We start from the raw sequence: 16,418 nt of genomic DNA, 5'->3' as shown, positions 1-16,418 counted from the left end.
CCACCATTATGGCAAAAGTACTTTATTATATACATAAGACTCCAGCCACACTCCACAGGGCAAGGACCAGAATTCGCTATTTTACATATCAATACAAAGTAACTATAAAAAACATAAAGCACTTTTGGGGCCCAGGTTTTCCACAGGAGGATAGAGGCACGGGGACGAGTCTGGGGGTTGCTGAGTGACAGGGGGCTGCCCCACACCCTCCCCCAGCTTATGGTCCCACCATAACCAAATGTGCAAGTAGGAAAGAACCCAGTTAAGAAATGTAGTCACAGGGACTGGCAAGTGGAGGCTGTCACCAGGACAGGAGTGGGGTCTGCATCCCCCAGGGAAAGTGCAGAAGGCACATGGGCCAGGCTCTTTGGAGGGGCTGTGAGGAGGAGAAGGGATCCAACAGTGAGTGCACACAGGGCCCCAGGACATCACACACAGTGCACAGGGAGGGGGGAAAAGCTTTCTACTGCCAACCTAAACCGGGGGCCTAGAGAGGGCACATCCTGTGTCTCCAGAGTAGCAGTTGCATAGCAGAAGGGGCTCGGGACAAGTCATTAGATTTCACTCTACATGTCAGGAAAAAACCCAACCCAATTACTTTTGTGATGAAGGGAGTGTTGGGAAACAAGGCCCTGCCAGCTCCAGTTGATCTCAGGACTCAAACAGCTGGTGGTGAAGCAGACACTTTACCAGACAGCTCTGCAGGCAGATGGCCATAGAGTACAAGCTTCAGTTGTTCTAAACTGGAAACAGAAAACATAGAAAGCTAACAGGAGCAGTCTCCTGCTCCGCTCCCAAAGGGCTCCCAGCCCTGCCATGGCCAGCTGAGAATAACTTCAGTCTCCTACCAGGAATCCCACCACCCCCCTTCACATAGGCAACCTCAGTGCAGCTGGAGAACATGAACCAAGGAGGGCTGCTTGGCCAGAGCATCCCTGTAGTCATCTATTAGACAATGCCATTATATATCCTGACCAAGCAGAACTATCCTGGGCCCACAGGCAGAGTAAACAAAACCAGAAGCACTATGGGCCAGGGGAAGGAGACCCCCTGTGCAGCCAACAAGGCTGACATCCCTGCGATGTACAGCTCCACTGATACCCCCTGGATGCAGAGCCACAGTTTGCTTCAGGTGCCAGCAAGACTGACATCCCATCGCCTCCTGCCCTGCAGAGCAGCACACTGCATGGAGAGCTCACCTAAGCTGCAGCTACTTGCTAAAGGAGAACCTGGGTCACCAGGGCTTTGCCATCACAGCCCACCCCAAGGTCTCAGGCAAGGAAAGGAAAACAGTAAGGAAAAAGGAGGAAAGGGAGTCACATCTTGAGATAAGTGTAAGCTTCCACCACACCACAGATAAACTACTAGGACTAGGTTCTCCTCAACTGCCCTGGGGCAAAAGGCACTGAGCCAGCTTTGTGCAAGGACAGAGATTTTTTCAGAGTGACCTAGTGAATGGCTGGACCACCCTGCTCTCCCCCCGCACCTCTGGGGTAACTGAGCTCTGTGACCAACGCAATCTCCAGGGAGGACACGCGTGGCAGCTTCCAGGAACCAGAAATGCAAGGGGGACAGTCCAGCCCCGCAGTCCAGCCCCTCCCCTGCCACTACGGTGCATTGATTGTCTAGCCAAACTGGGCTACAGTCTTCAGTTTAAAAAGGGCACCCCCAGCCTCCCTGCTCAGGGGGGGCTTCAGTCACAGAAACGCTTGCGGGGCACTGTCCGAGCTCGGTTGGAGCGGCGAATCTCCTGCTTGGCATCGCGGCACCGCTGGCAGATGAAAACCTCAGGCACGTTGGATTTGCGGATCTTGGCACAAGAGAGGTGGATCCAGGTAGCGCATTCGTTACACTCGATCATGGGCCTCCCTGCAAAGGGCTTTAGGCAGAAGCAGGTGATCAGATCCCAAGCATCATCATCTGGTCAGGGAGAGACAGACACTTGTCAGAAACCAGCTTAAGAGTTGCTGATCCAGCTGTGGCTGGACCAACCGATTCCGCTGGTGTTAACTGGGAGAGCCTCCCACTCACCTTCTGCTTTGGTGTTGGGAGCTGCTGAAAATTCGACTGCTAAAGTTGCAAAAGGAGGGTAAAAGAAGAGAAAAAGTCAAGATCAGGTGAACATGGGAACCCTACACCCCACTTCAGACACATTTCAGGTCTGTACCATTTGCTCTGCAGAACAGAGCTCCCACAGGGCAGCCCAACTCCCTGCCCTCTGCTTTCTGACCCTCTGATGTCCCAAAGGTACTCCCCTTACTAGAAGAGGCTTGGACCATCAACAAGCCCTCCCCATGGTGAGCACTGGTGGCTACAGCTGAGATGGAACAGCATTTGGCACTGGCCTCAGCACAACAGGGCCCTCTTTGTTCCCTCAGACACTCACCACTAATCTGGGAGCTCCCTCTGCTCACATCTTCTCCCTCACTCTGGTCCAAGGTACTGCAAGAACCAGGGCTTTTCCTCCCTCCAGAGAAAGCTTCATGCTCTTGTAGCTGAGAATCATTTGAAGGCTTCTCGGTCCCCTGTGCTCCATGCATCCAGTCCTTCTCTTCTTTCACCAGCTCTTCCAGGAGGCAATTGGGCTGTGGGTCTCCAGCTGGGTTGAGGGAAGGGTCCAAGAGCTGCTCTTTCACAGGAGGCACCTGTCCCTCCAGTGCAGCTGGCTCCTTTACCCTGTTGTGCTCTGCCCCAAAGCTCTTCCCAGTGCTCAGTGGCACTTTCTTCCCCACTTCCTCGTCCAAAATGAGTTTCTTCACTGGTGGTTTCTTCCGTTTGGTTTGCTGGGGTCGGACATCATAGAAGCCAGTGGGGAAAGCAGGGCAGCTCATGAGCAGACTGTTGCCCACAGCCCCCCTGGTCACAGCATTCCTGCTCCTCCTGTCATCTGTCAGGGCATGGCAGTCAGAGGATTGGGATGAGGACCAGCTATCGCTGTCGTGAGTGCTCCCTGTGCTGTTCTGGGGACTCATGCTGCCTCCATGGGTCCAGGGCTCATTCTGCAGGAGAGGGAGATGCAGGAGTAGTATGGGAGACTGCAACACAGACCTTCAGGTAAAGACGAAGGAGCTGGGGATGGAGAAAACTCTCCAGGGAGAAGAATTGGGAGCTGGATCTACACATGGCAGAGAACTCAGAAAAAACAATCATTTTGCAGAGGAAGACCCTGCAAGTCCACTTACCTCTTCAGGATAGGGAATGTAGCCTGCATAGGCCAAAACGAAGGTGCAGAACTGGTTGAAATCCTCCACAGTTCTCTGTCGTTTCTGTAATGGCTGCAACAAACACCACACATCTATTAAACTTCCCAGATGCCTCTACCTGAGCTAAGTATCACAACCCACCCTGGCAGGCAGCTCTGGACTGCCAGGAAATTAATTATACAAGCACATAATATTTAGGTCACCTGAACACCCATCCATCCATCCATCCATCCATCCATCCATCCATCCATCCATCCCTCCAATAACCCATCTGCATCATCTGGCTCGACAGATGCAGTCTTTAAAGCCCAGCTCAAGGGGAGGAGGGGACAAAGGGGGACGACGACACCGTGACGACACGATGGGACACCCAGAAAGCAGAGAGACGCCCGGCAGAGCGTGAGTCAGAGCCTCGGGAGCCCGGTGCCGGGGATGTCCGCCCACAGCCGGCTGACTCAGGGCCAGAGGGAGAAGGCGCCGGGGCTGCGAGGGCTCCCGGAGATTTGGGTTTCCCCGGCTGCTCCCGGGTCAGCCGGAAGAGCCCGGCGCCGCTCGGGACACGGTCCCGGGAAGGGAGCGCTGGCAGTCCGCGACAGAGCCAGCAGCCCCCGAGCCAGGGACGGAGGAGCAGGACCCCACACACACCGGGGACCGAAGGGATGCACGGGAAGGCAGCCGCGGCCCGCCGGGGAGGGGGCAGCCCCCTCGGACCTCCCCCGCCGCCGCCGCCCGTCCCCGCGCTGGGCACCTGATGGCTCCCAAGATGGCGCCGCGCTCCCGGTCCTGCCCCGGCCGGCGGGGGGAGGTGGGGGGAGAGGGGGGGCGGGATGAGACCCCACTCCCGCACCCAGGCACTCCCTACACACGCACCACTGTGGGACCCTCCACCTCCGGAACCGGCACACCAGCACACACTCTCTCCCCCGTTTATGCACACGCCAGCACCCCCGCAGCCCCGGGTCCGCCCCCGCTCCGCACAACCCAGCCGCGCCGCCGCACCCCCACGGACCCGCGTGCCACCGCCGCACCCCCCAACGGACACGCCACCCCGGCCCCCAGGCACCACCCGCGCCCACAGCTGCCCCCTGAGGGTTCCTCGCATACACAGAGCACCCCCCCCCCAGAACACACACAGAGTGGCGTGTGCGTGTGTAGTCGTCGTCCCACCCCACACCTCCCCGCAACACAGGCACACACAGTACCCCCCCGTGCACACACACAACCCCCCACCTTCCTAGAGCGCTCTCCTGCAAAGCTCCCCTCAACACCCTCTCAAGCGCGCACACACAGACGACTCCCCCCCCCAACGCAGTGCACACACACACAACTTGCCCCCCCCAACGCGCACACACACGACCGCCCCCCCCAGCGCACATGCACACACACACGACCCCCGCACACACCCAGACACGACCTAGACCGCCGCGCTTGCACACACAGTGGGAACCCCCCCCCTTCACACACACAGGGGAGACACCCCCTCCCCTCCCCACTCACACACACAGAGGAACCCCCCCTCCAGCTCACACACACACACACACACCCCACCCTCCCCCCTCCCTCCGCTAACACACAATCCTCCACCACTCCCCCGCGGGCACCCCCGCATCCCAGGGTGCCTCCCGGGGGTCCCGCACGTACCCGCTGCCGCCGCACCCCCCCTCTCCGCTCACCTCCTCGGGCACCGGGGATCCGGGGCTGGGCACTGGGCTGCTCCGCGCCGAACACGGCCCGCCGCGGGGGAACGGTCCTCCGGGGGGGGCGGCAGCGGCCCCGCACCCCTCACCTGCCACCTCCCCGCCGGCGCTCATCTCGCTCGCCCGCCCCCCCTGCTCGTCCCTATCGGTCCCTGCCCGTCCTGTCCTGGCCCTGCCCGGTGCGGTGGGTGCCCGCCGCCGGTCGGAGCGAGGCTGGAGCACCGCCCCCGGCCGCAGGGGCGGGACCACCTGGTGGCGGGGAAGGCGGGGGCGGGGCCTAGCGCCGGCCGCCCCGGTGGAGATGGGGGGGTGGGGGTAATCTGCCTCTACCGGCACTGGAGAGCGAACAGGGTCTCGTCCACCCTCCCCCACCGGGGACACCGGGCTCTCACTGTCCTGGGTCTCAACACCCCACCCCGGGTCCTTGCGGCACTCTCCAGGCTTCCAGGCTGCCCCCTCCTTCCGCCCACCGCAGCACACCGGAGCCCTACCCGGGATCCCGCGGCCTGCGGAATCGTCCCCCTCCGTCCCCCCCGAGCCCGTTTCTTCTAGCCCCCAAACCACAACTGGATCCGGAGCTGACACCCAACCCCTGACTGGCCCCTGCTCCGTGCCCCACGGGGCCCAGCCTCCCCCTTTCCCCCCCGTCATTGCAGGGGAAATAGCTAATTTGGGGAGACCCATCCGGAAAGCATTTCTCCCCCCTCTCCCCGAGCTGCCTTCTGCTCCATGATCACCCACCCCAAATTCTAATCCCGGCAACCCCCCAAGGAAAGGAGAACTCTATATCCACTGCGTTCCGGGTTTATTTACACAGTGCCCACCGCGCAGGCAAGCAGGGAGGGGTGCTGATCAGCCCCCCCGGGCAGCCCACCCCCGGGCGGGATTTAGAGCAAAGGCAGGCAGTGAGGCGACGGCACCGGCAGAATCGCGGGGAGAGGAGTGGGGAGCTGGGTAGTGGCTCCTGGGCACCACGAACCATAGCCCTGGGGAGAATAGACCAAGCGGGGCCCGGCTGCAGGGACTGGGGGAAGAGGCAGGGTCACTTTTAGCAGCAAAGGCCTCGCTTCCCTCCAGGATAGCAGAGGAGACAGTGGCATGTGATGGAGCCTGATTAGTGTTCGGCCAGTTAAACACACACACACACAAAAAAAGAAATAAAAAGGCAGAGTGGGAGGAAGTGAAGAAATATGGAGAACAGCTCCTCTCATGCCCTCCAGAGCACGGGGCTGATCTGAGAGGAGTCAGGATGGACACCTCCTTCCCTCCGCTCGGCAGAGCAGCAGCTCCAGGCACAGCCCCGGTCGGCAAGAGCCCCGGTTTGCCCTGGCCACACACTGCACTGGGCTCCCGCTCCCCCGCTGTCCTTTTGCCCGGCCCCGGGAGGGGAGAGCAGTTCAAGTGGCAGTTTGATGGCATGGCTGACGGTCCATGCGGGCAGCAGCGTTCTCAGCGCTCTGCCAGGCACAGTTGGGATGGATACCGAGGCGGCCGAGCTTCATGCTCCAGCCCCTGGCACAGTCCGGCTCCTGCCTCCCTTATAGGAAACCCTCCTTCCGGAACTGCTCCTGCAGGATGTCTCTGTACTGGTCAAAGCCACCCTCGATGCGGGTCACAGTGGAGTTCTCGCACACCCACAGTTCCTGGCACACCAGGCGGATGAAGCGCTCATCGTGGGACACCAGAATTACACCACCCTGTAAAGAGAGGAGAGAAACGGGAACTTCGTGGAGGGCTCAGTGCTGGTGGTGTGCCCTGTCCAGGACCTCATATTTCCATTTGCTCCAGGGAAAACTCAGTGGTACTGTGCTGGAGGGGGCCTAATCCCTGTCCTTCCTTCGGGAGACAGACAGGTGGCATACAGAGGAGGTATGTGCAGCAGTAACATTTTAGCCTCTTCTCTCAAAAGGCAAGTGCAAGGTTTGTTAACTGGCTCTCCAAGTATCAGAGCTGCAGGGATGGAGATTTCCAGATGGAGTCAATGACAGGCAAAAGGTGGCTGGTTCTGGCCCTGAGCAACCTTGATCAAGCTTTTCTTCCACAGGAAAGCTACCCCAAGCCAGGTGACTATGAAGCACTGACAATCACATTGATACTCAGCCAGTATCTGGAGGCTGAGTCTTTGGAGATCAGCCACAGACCACGCCCAAGGTAGATCCAAGAGGCTCCAAGGCAGGGCTAAGCACTGCACACAGTAACTGAGAAGTCTTGGGGTATAGGTGACTGGACAAGATGAAGGAAAAGGTGCTCTCTAGTCTGCTTTTGCATCTCAGACAGTCCTAGCTAAAGCCAGCAAATGAAACAAACTACCAGGGTAGATGACTAAAATATGACTGACCCTTCCCAATATCTGTCCTGGACTTGAAGCCACCACTGATATTTGACTGTCCATCTCTGGCTGACATACTAAGTAACCCAAGCTAGAGAGGCTGCAGGGAGTGTTGGAAAAACACGTATCACCAAAAGAGCCTTACCCGGAACTTATTCAGTGCCTTTGCAAGTGCCTCGATGGTCTCCATGTCCAGATGATTTGTTGGCTCATCCAGGATGTAGAAATTTGGACTGGAAAAGAAGATGGCTCTGAGCATGTACTGGAACAGGCCCTGGCTGGGTCCGCACCTCTCTGCACTGCAGGGACCTTCACCAGGCTCCTGCAGTAGCCATGAAAAGCCATAAGTAGCCATTGGCACTTACAAGGCTCCAAGACTGGCATTACCCAGCTCCAGGGACACCTCTTACTCCTCTGAGCACAAAGCAGCAGGAGAAATCTATTTGCCTCCAGCCACACAGTCCCATAGTCCCCCCAAAGGGTGCAACTTCCCCCCACACAAAAGTCCCAAGGATGAGGCTTCCATAAGGCAGCAGAAAGTCCCTGGATGCCTGGTGAAGCCTGCCCCAAGGAAGGAGCTGTGCAAAAATTAACTGCATCTGGGAGAAAATTACCAGGACATAGTCATCTGGGCAAAGGCCACACGACTCTTCTGACCTCCAGACAAGCTGGCCACAGGACGCACAGCCAACTCCCCCGAGATACCATAGCTCCCCAGCTGGTGCCGGTACTCCTCTTCTGTCTTCCCTGCAGGAGAGTGTCACAAGTCAGCTATGGCAGAACCAGAGTGACACTGGGCCCTCGGAACCATGAGCTCAGTGGGCACGATGGCCAGGTAGACCAGAATGGCAGAAGAGGAATTCAGCAATTCCCTCCCAAGCTGGGGGTTTGTGGGGAAAACCTGACTGAGTCCATCAGGACAGTGGCTGCAGGGCTGGTGACTGCCTCCAAGTGACGCTGTCCCCAGTGCCCTGTCACTGTGTTACATCACGTTAGTGGAGAAGGGCTGCGAGGCTCTGGCAACTGGGAAAGGGGCAGCCTAAGGCTCGTTCTTGTGCCCAGCAGGAAAACAGGTCATCTGTCCCCAAAACCCAGACATGGTGGAGCACCAGCCTGAGGTCTCCAGGCCACTGGCCACCCCTGCACAACCAACTCAGTTTCTCAAGGCTGGTGTCCTGAACTTGTACTGGATGGGGGCAGTTAACCCAGAGCAGGTGGTGACCCTTAAGCATGATGGCAAAGGAGATCTCAATAGCCCACATCTCCTGGGATCTCCAAAACTCACCTGGGAACTTTCTCGACAGCAACTCTACAGCACTGATGTTCAAGTCCAGTTGATCCACATGGTGCTGGCTGAAATACCCAATCTTTAGGTTTCTGCAGAATGAGAAGAGTGGAGGGGAGCTGGTACCACGCTCTGCAACCAAAGAGCTCACAGCTACAGGAAGAGGGGATGTGCATGAGTGTGCAGGACCCATCCCCATCACTTGGGCAGCCAGAAACCTTCCAGCTGCACCACTCCTCCCAGTCCCCCAGCCCTTCCTACCAGGTACCTGTGAGCATGTCTGATCCCTCTGACTGGTGCCAGCTCCCCCATTAAGATCTTTAGCATGGTCGACTTGCCAGCTCCGTTTTCCCCAACCTAGAGAAGCAGCAGCAGCATTGGAGAACATGAAACCCATGGAAGGTACTTTGGAGAGGGGAGGCAGTGATCAGGGAGTTTCAGCTTGTTTGGATGATCACACATCAGAGAAGTGCAAGATAAGTCTAATCAGAGGCTCCAGCTACCTGGAAGCTGCATTTCTATCACTGAGGAGCAGCACTGGCAGCAGTGCTAGAAGATGTTCCCTCCCCAGCCCTCCAACCTAAGGATTACCTGGTCTTAGCCTCAACTGCAAGCACATAGCATCTCTCTGCTGCCCCATCTAATGTAGCAGAAGCCCCCAGTACACACTGCTGTCATCAGCTAACTAACAGAGTTACACAGAAGATGGTCCCAGTCTTTTCTTAGAGGTGTCTGGTGAAAGAATGAAGGGCAATAGACACAAGCCACAAATTCTAATTTGTATTAAGAAAAATGTTCCTCATAACGAGGATGATCAAATGCTGCAATGAGAGCCAGAGGAATGGGAGAAATACTCCTCCCTGGACACATCTAAAACTCAACCAGATGAGGACCTGAACAATCTGACCTAACATCAAAGATGGCCCTGCTTTGAGTAGGGACCTCCCAAGGTCCCTCAGAGCCACCGTTGTTCTGCAGTCCCACATACCACACAGATCCGGGACTCCAGGTCAGCAGAGACGGAGAGGGAACGAAAGATGTAGTGACTTGGGTCGTAATAGAAGTCTACTTCATCTAGCTGCAGGATAGGGGGGGAGAACTTCTCAAAGCCATCGGGGAACCTGGGAAGGCAGGAAGAGGCAAGAGATGGCCAGGAACTTTAGAGATCCTGCTCCCAGCCCCCTGGGACAACCACTGCAACCCCCCTAGGTGGCAAGGGGGGGCTTCCCTACCATACAGGGCCTCTTGGAAGGATGTTCACAAAGGGGGGACAGATCTGCAGCCTTGATCCCAGGAGGGGACCCAATCTAAACATGGTGTCTTGTCTGGACTCCCTCTCAGAGTCAGGATGGCCCACAGGAAGGGGTCAGGGACAGGATTCAGGAGAAGCTCTCATCAGAAACATAGCCAGGCACCTTCCAAGTGCCAAGGACTCAGAGTACACTTACTTCATTATCACATCAGACTCCTTGTCCACAGGTTTCAGATCTGGCCTGCAAGAAGAGGAGACAGGTAACTGCAATGCCTAGCACTGGGGGTCCGTTCTCACACCCAAGACAGTCTTCAGCTCTGCAATGCTTATCCTAGCCAAACCTTCTGGACCAGAGACAGAGCACCCAAAGTATCTTTGAGAACCCATTTTTTCCCATGAGCACTGCCCCCTCCCCACCTCCAGAGAGGAGCAGGACAGGCACTCACAGCTTCTCCAATAGCTTGATCTTGCTCTGCACTTGGGATGCCCGGTTGGCATTGTAGCGAAAGCGGTCAATGAAAACCTACAAGAGAGAAAAGCATCAGAGAGCCCCAGGTCTCCTTCAGCCCCAGCCACCCTGCTCTCCTGCCAAGCCTCCTGCAACAACAGAGCTGTATTCACAGGCCTAGACATATGGAGAAAGGGATAGGGCTGGGAGAATAGAAGCATTACTAGCTGCGTCTGGTACCTGAATGTGCTCGCGGTACTGCTGCTGGGCTTCATACTCTCTCTGCTGGTTCTTCAGCCTTTCCTCTTTGATCTTCATGAAGTTCTCAAAGTCCCCACGGTACATGTCCAGCCGCTGTGAGTGCAGGTGGATGATGTCGGTGGCCACTGCATTCAGGAAGTTCCTGTCGTGGGACACCACGAGGATGGTAGACTGCCAGGTCTGGAGGAAACAGCAAGAGGGAGGCCTGAGCATCATCATGCCAGAGCACAGGGATTGGTCCCAACACCCAGCGAGGTCAGACACCAGCCGGGAGGGCATCTCTACCCCTCACTCTGTCCTGGGACCTCACATCACTGCCTCACCTGCAGGTAGGTCTCAAGCCACAAAATGGCCCTCACATCCAGCATGTTTGTTGGCTCTGAGGGAAGCAAAGAGGTACTGAGGTCAAAAGGGATGAAAGAGCTGGATGATGCTTTTTTCTAGAAGAAGGCGAGTGATCAGCATTGTTGAGATTGAGACCCTCGCTGGGGACCTGCCTGCACAGCTCAGAGGACACGTGTGGCGTGTGTGCACAGGAGCTGACTCTCAGCCAGGGATGCTGCCCCTACTCCATCCCAGTACCCAGCAGCAGCCCCTTGCCCAGACCCCCCACCCAAGGTTCTCATCTCCCCAGGAAGCCAGCCCAGTGCCAGGATCACCCCTTGTAGTGAAGGGACTCCTCCCCAGTGCAAGCTGGCAGCAGAGCCCATCACAGGGAAAGGGACACCTTGGGGACCTGCAGATAGCCTGTCTAGGGCACAGAGCAGAACTCTGCTGAGTGCAGCCAAAGCCCCAGCAGACCTCTACATGCCACCACCATCTCTCTCTGCCACACCAGGGGAGCACCAGCAGCCCTGCCAGCCTGGCCCCGCCACACTGGGTTATTTTGAGCAGGCAGCTAAAGGCCATGGCATGTTCCCAACTTCAGCAAGGGCACAGGCAGGCCCAGCAGTGATGGTGGAGGGTGCAGTATCAACTTACCATCCAACAGAAGGAGATCTGGCCTTGGAAAAAAAGACATGGGTATCAGAAACAAAAAGAGCACAGGGTCGGTCAGTGCAGAGCACATTTCACTGCACACAGAGCTGCGATGCCTCCAACACTCCCCACCCCCAAGCACCTGAGTTGAGAGGACCCCCAGACATCACCCCTGCACCTCACAGCACAGGGAGCAAGGAAGGTTAACCCCTAAGTGTGAAGGCCTGGACACCAACCTGGCAAACAAGGCTCTGGCTAAGGCCAGTCTCATCCTCCAGCCTCCGGAAAACTCTCTGAGAAGAAAAGAGGTTGCAGAGAAGGGTTACTGTTTAATGCTGAAGTGTGCTGCTGCAGAGATCTCAGGCACAGCACAAGATCCATGGTCCAGCAGGCAAATGGCTTGGCACCCCCAGGGCAGGAGTCCACATTGGAAGGGCAAAAATAGACCCTTGCCCTCCCACAGGGCGTCCCTCCCATGGGTACAGCCACAGCAGTGCCTGGGGGCTTGCCAGGGGCAGCATCTCCCCAGACCTGTTTCTGTTGCAATACCCAGAACTTGGAGACTTACTTGGTTGTCTGTTGTTGCATCTTTGCATTAAAGCCCAGCCCAGCGAGAATGACAGACGCCCTGGGGAAAAGGGGAGAGAACTGGAACCCAGCTACAGCATCCAACTACAGAGCACAGCCTGAGGTCCTTGACCCACAGGCACCAAGGGGACTCTGCTGCATGGTTTAAAGCTATTCTGGCACAATAAAACTTCCCTGCACACCCAAGAGCAGCACTTGGCTGGGAAATGCAGCCCAGATGGCCAGAGCATGTACATGAAACTCCAGAAAATTCACAAGAAGCTTTCAGCTCTTTAGTCAGGAAGAGAGTCACTGCCATCAACATGCCAGAAACACTCCCCAGGCACCAGGAATCTGGGGAGGTCCAAGAGGAGCAGGAGTAACAATGTAAGACATGTGGGGAAAAAAAAAAAATCCCACCAGCTTTGGGCAAAGCTCAACACAGGAGAGCTGTGACAGAAGAAACAAGAAGAGCAGTAGGGAGAGGACACTGTCGCTGCATGCTGGATCCTAGGGTCACAGCATCACCCTTCCATGCTCCAAACCACTGCCTGTGACAACAGGGCTGTCTCACCTCGCTGGAGCCTTGTCTGCCTCAATCTCCTCCAGCTTTGCGTAGATCTCCGATAGCCTGGTACCTTCTGTTCCTTCTCCCCTGGGGCAAGACAAAGAGGAGGGTATGAGACTGAGCAGGGTCAAGGTTAGAGTGCTGTAGGAGGCTGATCTCTTCAAGGTGGGCAAGATGCAGCCCAGCCCCACTGGAAACCTCCATTTGAAGGAAAAGACCTCAGAATAAGACCTCATGGTCAGAAGGCTACAGAAGGGCTGGAAACCCAGCAGCAACATCTCACCTGCCAGCATTAATCTTAGCTGTGAGATCCCTTTCCTCCCGCAGCAGGCTCTCCCGGGTGGTGTCACACTCCAGCACACTCTGCAGAGCTGGAGTCTCGTCCCCTTCTACCTCCTGCTCCACGTGGAGGATGCTGATGTGCGAGGGGATGCGCAGGCTGCGGCTGGCAATCATCTTCAGCAGCGTGGTCTTCCCCAGCCCATTCCTGCCCACTACCCCATAGCGCCGTCCAAATGCCAGGTTCAGGTCTGCTCCTGCCAGTAGGACACTACAGCAGGAGAAGAGGCAGGTACCCTGTCAGACTGCCCCATGGAGAGGGAGATAACTGGTGATAGATAACTGGGAGATAATCCGGCCAAGCACCCATCACAGACTCATCCTGACCAAAGCTGATAGGGTCAGGTACCCACCCTGCTTTCTGATCCTTTCCACACCCTCTGTCACTTTCCAACCACTCTCCAATCCAGTCTCAATGACCTATGGTCAAAACCCCAGCCAGGATCTGTCCCACCTCCCCAGCTGCACTCACCGCTCACCGAAGGACACGTCGAAGTTCTCGATGCGCACATCATAAGACTTGTTCTTGCCTGATGATTCCATGCGAGTCTCCTTCTTGCTGGAAGCTTGACTGGCAGATGCCTCCTCAAGGACCCTGTGATCGTGCAGAAGGCAGAGAAGGGGCTCAATAGAAATGCTCTGGGACAGCCAGGGCAGGACAGGGATGCTTGAGGCCCCCTCCATACTCACAGAGGGCCAGTTGATTTCAGGGAATCCCGCTCCATCTTCTTATCCTGCTTGGCTTTCAGTCTGGCTTCCGCCTTCTCCAGTTTCTTGGCATTCACCATCTGGGATGAAAAAGCCAAAAGTTTGAAGAAGAGATAGCATCTTCAACAAAACCCCCAAAAGCCCAACTCCGTGAGAAAAGGGATCAATCAACTCCTCATGCCTGGAAGAAAGGAAGATAGGACAGGGGAACTGGGACAGATTCAAGTGCATTTTGAGGAAGCTAATCAGGACAAGAAGTCACTTCAGGAATGAAGTCCTAAATCAGCTGTTCATACATTCAGCTCTGCCTCAGCAAGGCAAAGAGACTTTAGCCAGTTTGGAACAAACTCAGCTTACGCAGTGGATCAGTCACAACGGAGTCAAAAAGCATTAAATTAAACCTGAAGGCAAGAAGGAGCCAAGTGTTTTAACAAGGCCACTGCTCTTGGCCAGGCTCTCAGCCCACTCCAGCTTATTCCTGCGTCAAGTCAAATATTTGTGGCTGACCAAGAACATTCCTAGATATTTCTAAGCAGCTCTGCAGCCACCACAGCACATTACAAACCTGAATACTAGACTGAAGAGCACCTTGTTACTGGAGCTGTGACCCCATACCCACAGACAGATTGAGTCACTCTGTAAACTACTCCAAGCTCCCTAAACCTCCCAGTAAGACATGTCCTCCAGAACCTGAGAGGCCTCCTGAGGCCTCATCTGAATCACCTCCAATTTTTCTGACGATCCTTTTTTTTGAGCTGCAGACACAAGAGCCAAAGAGCAAACCCAACAGCAAGAACTCCCTCGCCAAAACCAGCAACTGCTGCCAGCTTTCACTCAAGACTCCCATTCAGACACACAAGGATCACATTAGGTCTCAGCCTTCAAGTGAGGGGTTCTCATCCTCAACATGTTGCCCCAGCATGGGAGAGCTCTACAAGTGACCAGCCTGGCAGAGAGGCTGCCCACCCTGTACAGCACCCATCCTCCTTGCTTCCCAGAGGAACAACCACACTGCTCCCCACACTTGGACATGGACACAAGCCAGGTCACCCCTCAGCAGCTACATGTGTCATTGGCAAAGATGTTCTTGTCTCCTCCAGGTCACAGAGCATAACTGCTTCCAAACTTCTGCACTCCTGGTCTTACTTATCAAACCACAACAACCCACATACATTTCTAAAGCTGAGCTTACAACCTCCCTGCAGCAGATGTCTGGAAAGCAGTTGCTCCATGCTAACTCCCCACATGTGACACCCAACATCTAAGCATGAGCCAGGGGTTAATCTGTCACGGAGTACAGCAAGATGTTGTCCCAGTACATTCTACTTTCTCAATGAAAGGATTTGCTGTAGAAGCCAACGGCCCTCATGAAAGAGAAGCTGCACCCTGAGCACCCACCACTGCACCAACCACAGTTTGAAGCTCATTAAGAAACAACAGCAAAGCAGAGCTTATAAAGTCAGTAAGCCACTGACTCCTGTTAAGCCTCTTTATCAGACTAAGGTCAAGAGTTTCCCAAATTACAGTGAACCTCAGGACGAGGAGCAGTACCTCCTAGAGCTGTATCCCTCACCAGGATGGCTGTTGGTCCCAGCTGCTCTCTGCAGGAGAGGTGACTGGAGCAGGACAGGGCACCTCCATCCCCACCTGTTAGCCACAGTCACCAGCTCTGCTGCCTTATGAATGAGGGCACAGCCCCCCACTTACCGAGGTCTGTCCTCTCTTCAGCAGCAGCCCCGGCAGCAGGTCCACGCTGTTGTCAGCTGCAACAGGACAGGTGGGCTGGTGAACACATGCACCGTGGAGGCTCCACCAAAAGCTGCCTCAGTGTCTGCCCATGACCAGGCAGGACTGTCCCCTCTCTAAGGGGACAAAGTGACCAAAGGGTGGACCCTCTCCTTCTACACCATAGGCAGCCAGGTGCTGCTGGCCACAGCTCAGCAGCAGGAAGAGAAAGGGGGAGCACGAGGTTTGTGGTGGAGGGGGGGACCTGCCCCACAAGGTCAGGCAAGCACAGGGTCAACACACTGAGCCTTTCCTTGCTGCCAGCACTTCAACGGTGGGACGGGAGCTGTTGAGGGGACATGATCCACAGCTGAGGGGTCCCTGGTGCGTGCCACTCACCATATCCATCGGTGATCTGGGAAAGCTGGATGGGAGCGTCCAGCAGCACCTGGCTGCAGCGCTGGGCCCGGCCCTCGTCCCTGCGAGAGGAGGAGGAAGGTGAAGAGGGGGCGAGGGCGGGACGGTCCGGGGCGGGGGCGGCCCTTACAGCTGGAGGGTGTTGAAGAGGCGCTGGCAGATCTCCCTGATGGCGCCGTCATCCTTGGTGTCCTGCGAGACCTCCCGCAGCAGCTCACCCACCGCCTCCACCAGATCGTCCACTGACTCGAAGTCGGCGCCGCCGTCGTGCAAGATCCCTGCGGGCACAGGGCGACGGCCATGCACACCCCAGCCGCTCGCTGTCGCGACGGACAACCTCTTGTCGCGATACGACCAGCAGGCGGCGCCCGCTCGCCCGCTCCCCGTACCCCCTGCCCCTCCCCACCCGCCTGTCGCGACATGGGGGAGGCCGGGGCACCGCTCACCCGTCACGTAAGCGAAGACCTCGCCGTCCAGGTCAGGGAACTCGCTGCGGAGGATATCGGCGCAAGACGCCATGGCAGAGCCAGAGCAGGGCCCGGCCGCGGTGCGGGTCCTGTGCCGGTACCGGTGCCACCGCACGGAACCCGGCACCGCGGCGGAGGCGGAAGGGCGGACGCGGGGGCTGCCGGGAAGGAGGA

The 16,418-nt window shown here is 56.7% G+C and overlaps 2 protein-coding genes across 3 annotated transcripts; both read right to left on the bottom strand.

Annotated features, from left to right (window-relative positions):
* Positions 1-6: 6 nt before the first annotated feature.
* On the bottom strand, positions 7-5,145 carry LOC139799934 (PHD finger protein 13-like). The gene is made up of 5 exons (XM_071752499.1): positions 4,877-5,145; positions 3,183-3,275; positions 2,387-2,999; positions 2,032-2,070; positions 7-1,920 (listed from the first exon to the last, which is right to left on the bottom strand). Exons 1-5 carry the CDS (start codon positions 5,012-5,014, stop codon positions 1,694-1,696), a joined length of 1,110 nt encoding a protein of 369 aa, XP_071608600.1. The 5' UTR covers positions 5,015-5,145; the 3' UTR covers positions 7-1,693.
* Positions 5,146-5,688: 543 nt separating this feature from the next.
* Positions 5,689-16,399, bottom strand: ABCF3 (ATP binding cassette subfamily F member 3). 2 transcript variants are annotated; one of them, XM_071752497.1, is made up of 21 exons: positions 16,224-16,399; positions 15,908-16,055; positions 15,760-15,839; positions 15,343-15,398; positions 13,618-13,715; positions 13,400-13,522; positions 12,872-13,138; positions 12,595-12,675; positions 12,022-12,081; positions 11,690-11,746; positions 11,457-11,479; positions 10,799-10,854; positions 10,455-10,655; positions 10,213-10,289; positions 9,963-10,007; positions 9,503-9,635; positions 8,783-8,871; positions 8,515-8,606; positions 7,844-7,976; positions 7,375-7,462; positions 5,689-6,597 (listed from the first exon to the last, which is right to left on the bottom strand). In XM_071752497.1, exons 1-21 carry the CDS (start codon positions 16,294-16,296, stop codon positions 6,439-6,441), a joined length of 2,139 nt encoding a protein of 712 aa, XP_071608598.1. In that variant the 5' UTR covers positions 16,297-16,399; the 3' UTR covers positions 5,689-6,438. The 2 variants fall into 2 exon arrangements, with proteins under 2 accessions (XP_071608598.1, XP_071608599.1); XM_071752498.1 differs by lacking the exon at positions 15,908-16,055 and having other exon boundaries at positions 16,224-16,365.
* Positions 16,400-16,418: the final 19 nt, after the last annotated feature.

The sequence above is a fragment of the Heliangelus exortis genome, chromosome 9 (genome assembly GCF_036169615.1).
Source record: "Heliangelus exortis chromosome 9, bHelExo1.hap1, whole genome shotgun sequence".
In the NCBI taxonomy this organism is placed as follows: Eukaryota; Metazoa; Chordata; class Aves; order Apodiformes; family Trochilidae; genus Heliangelus; species Heliangelus exortis.
Note: the sequence above shows the minus strand (reverse complement) of the source record. Positions and strands in the feature narration are given on the sequence as shown.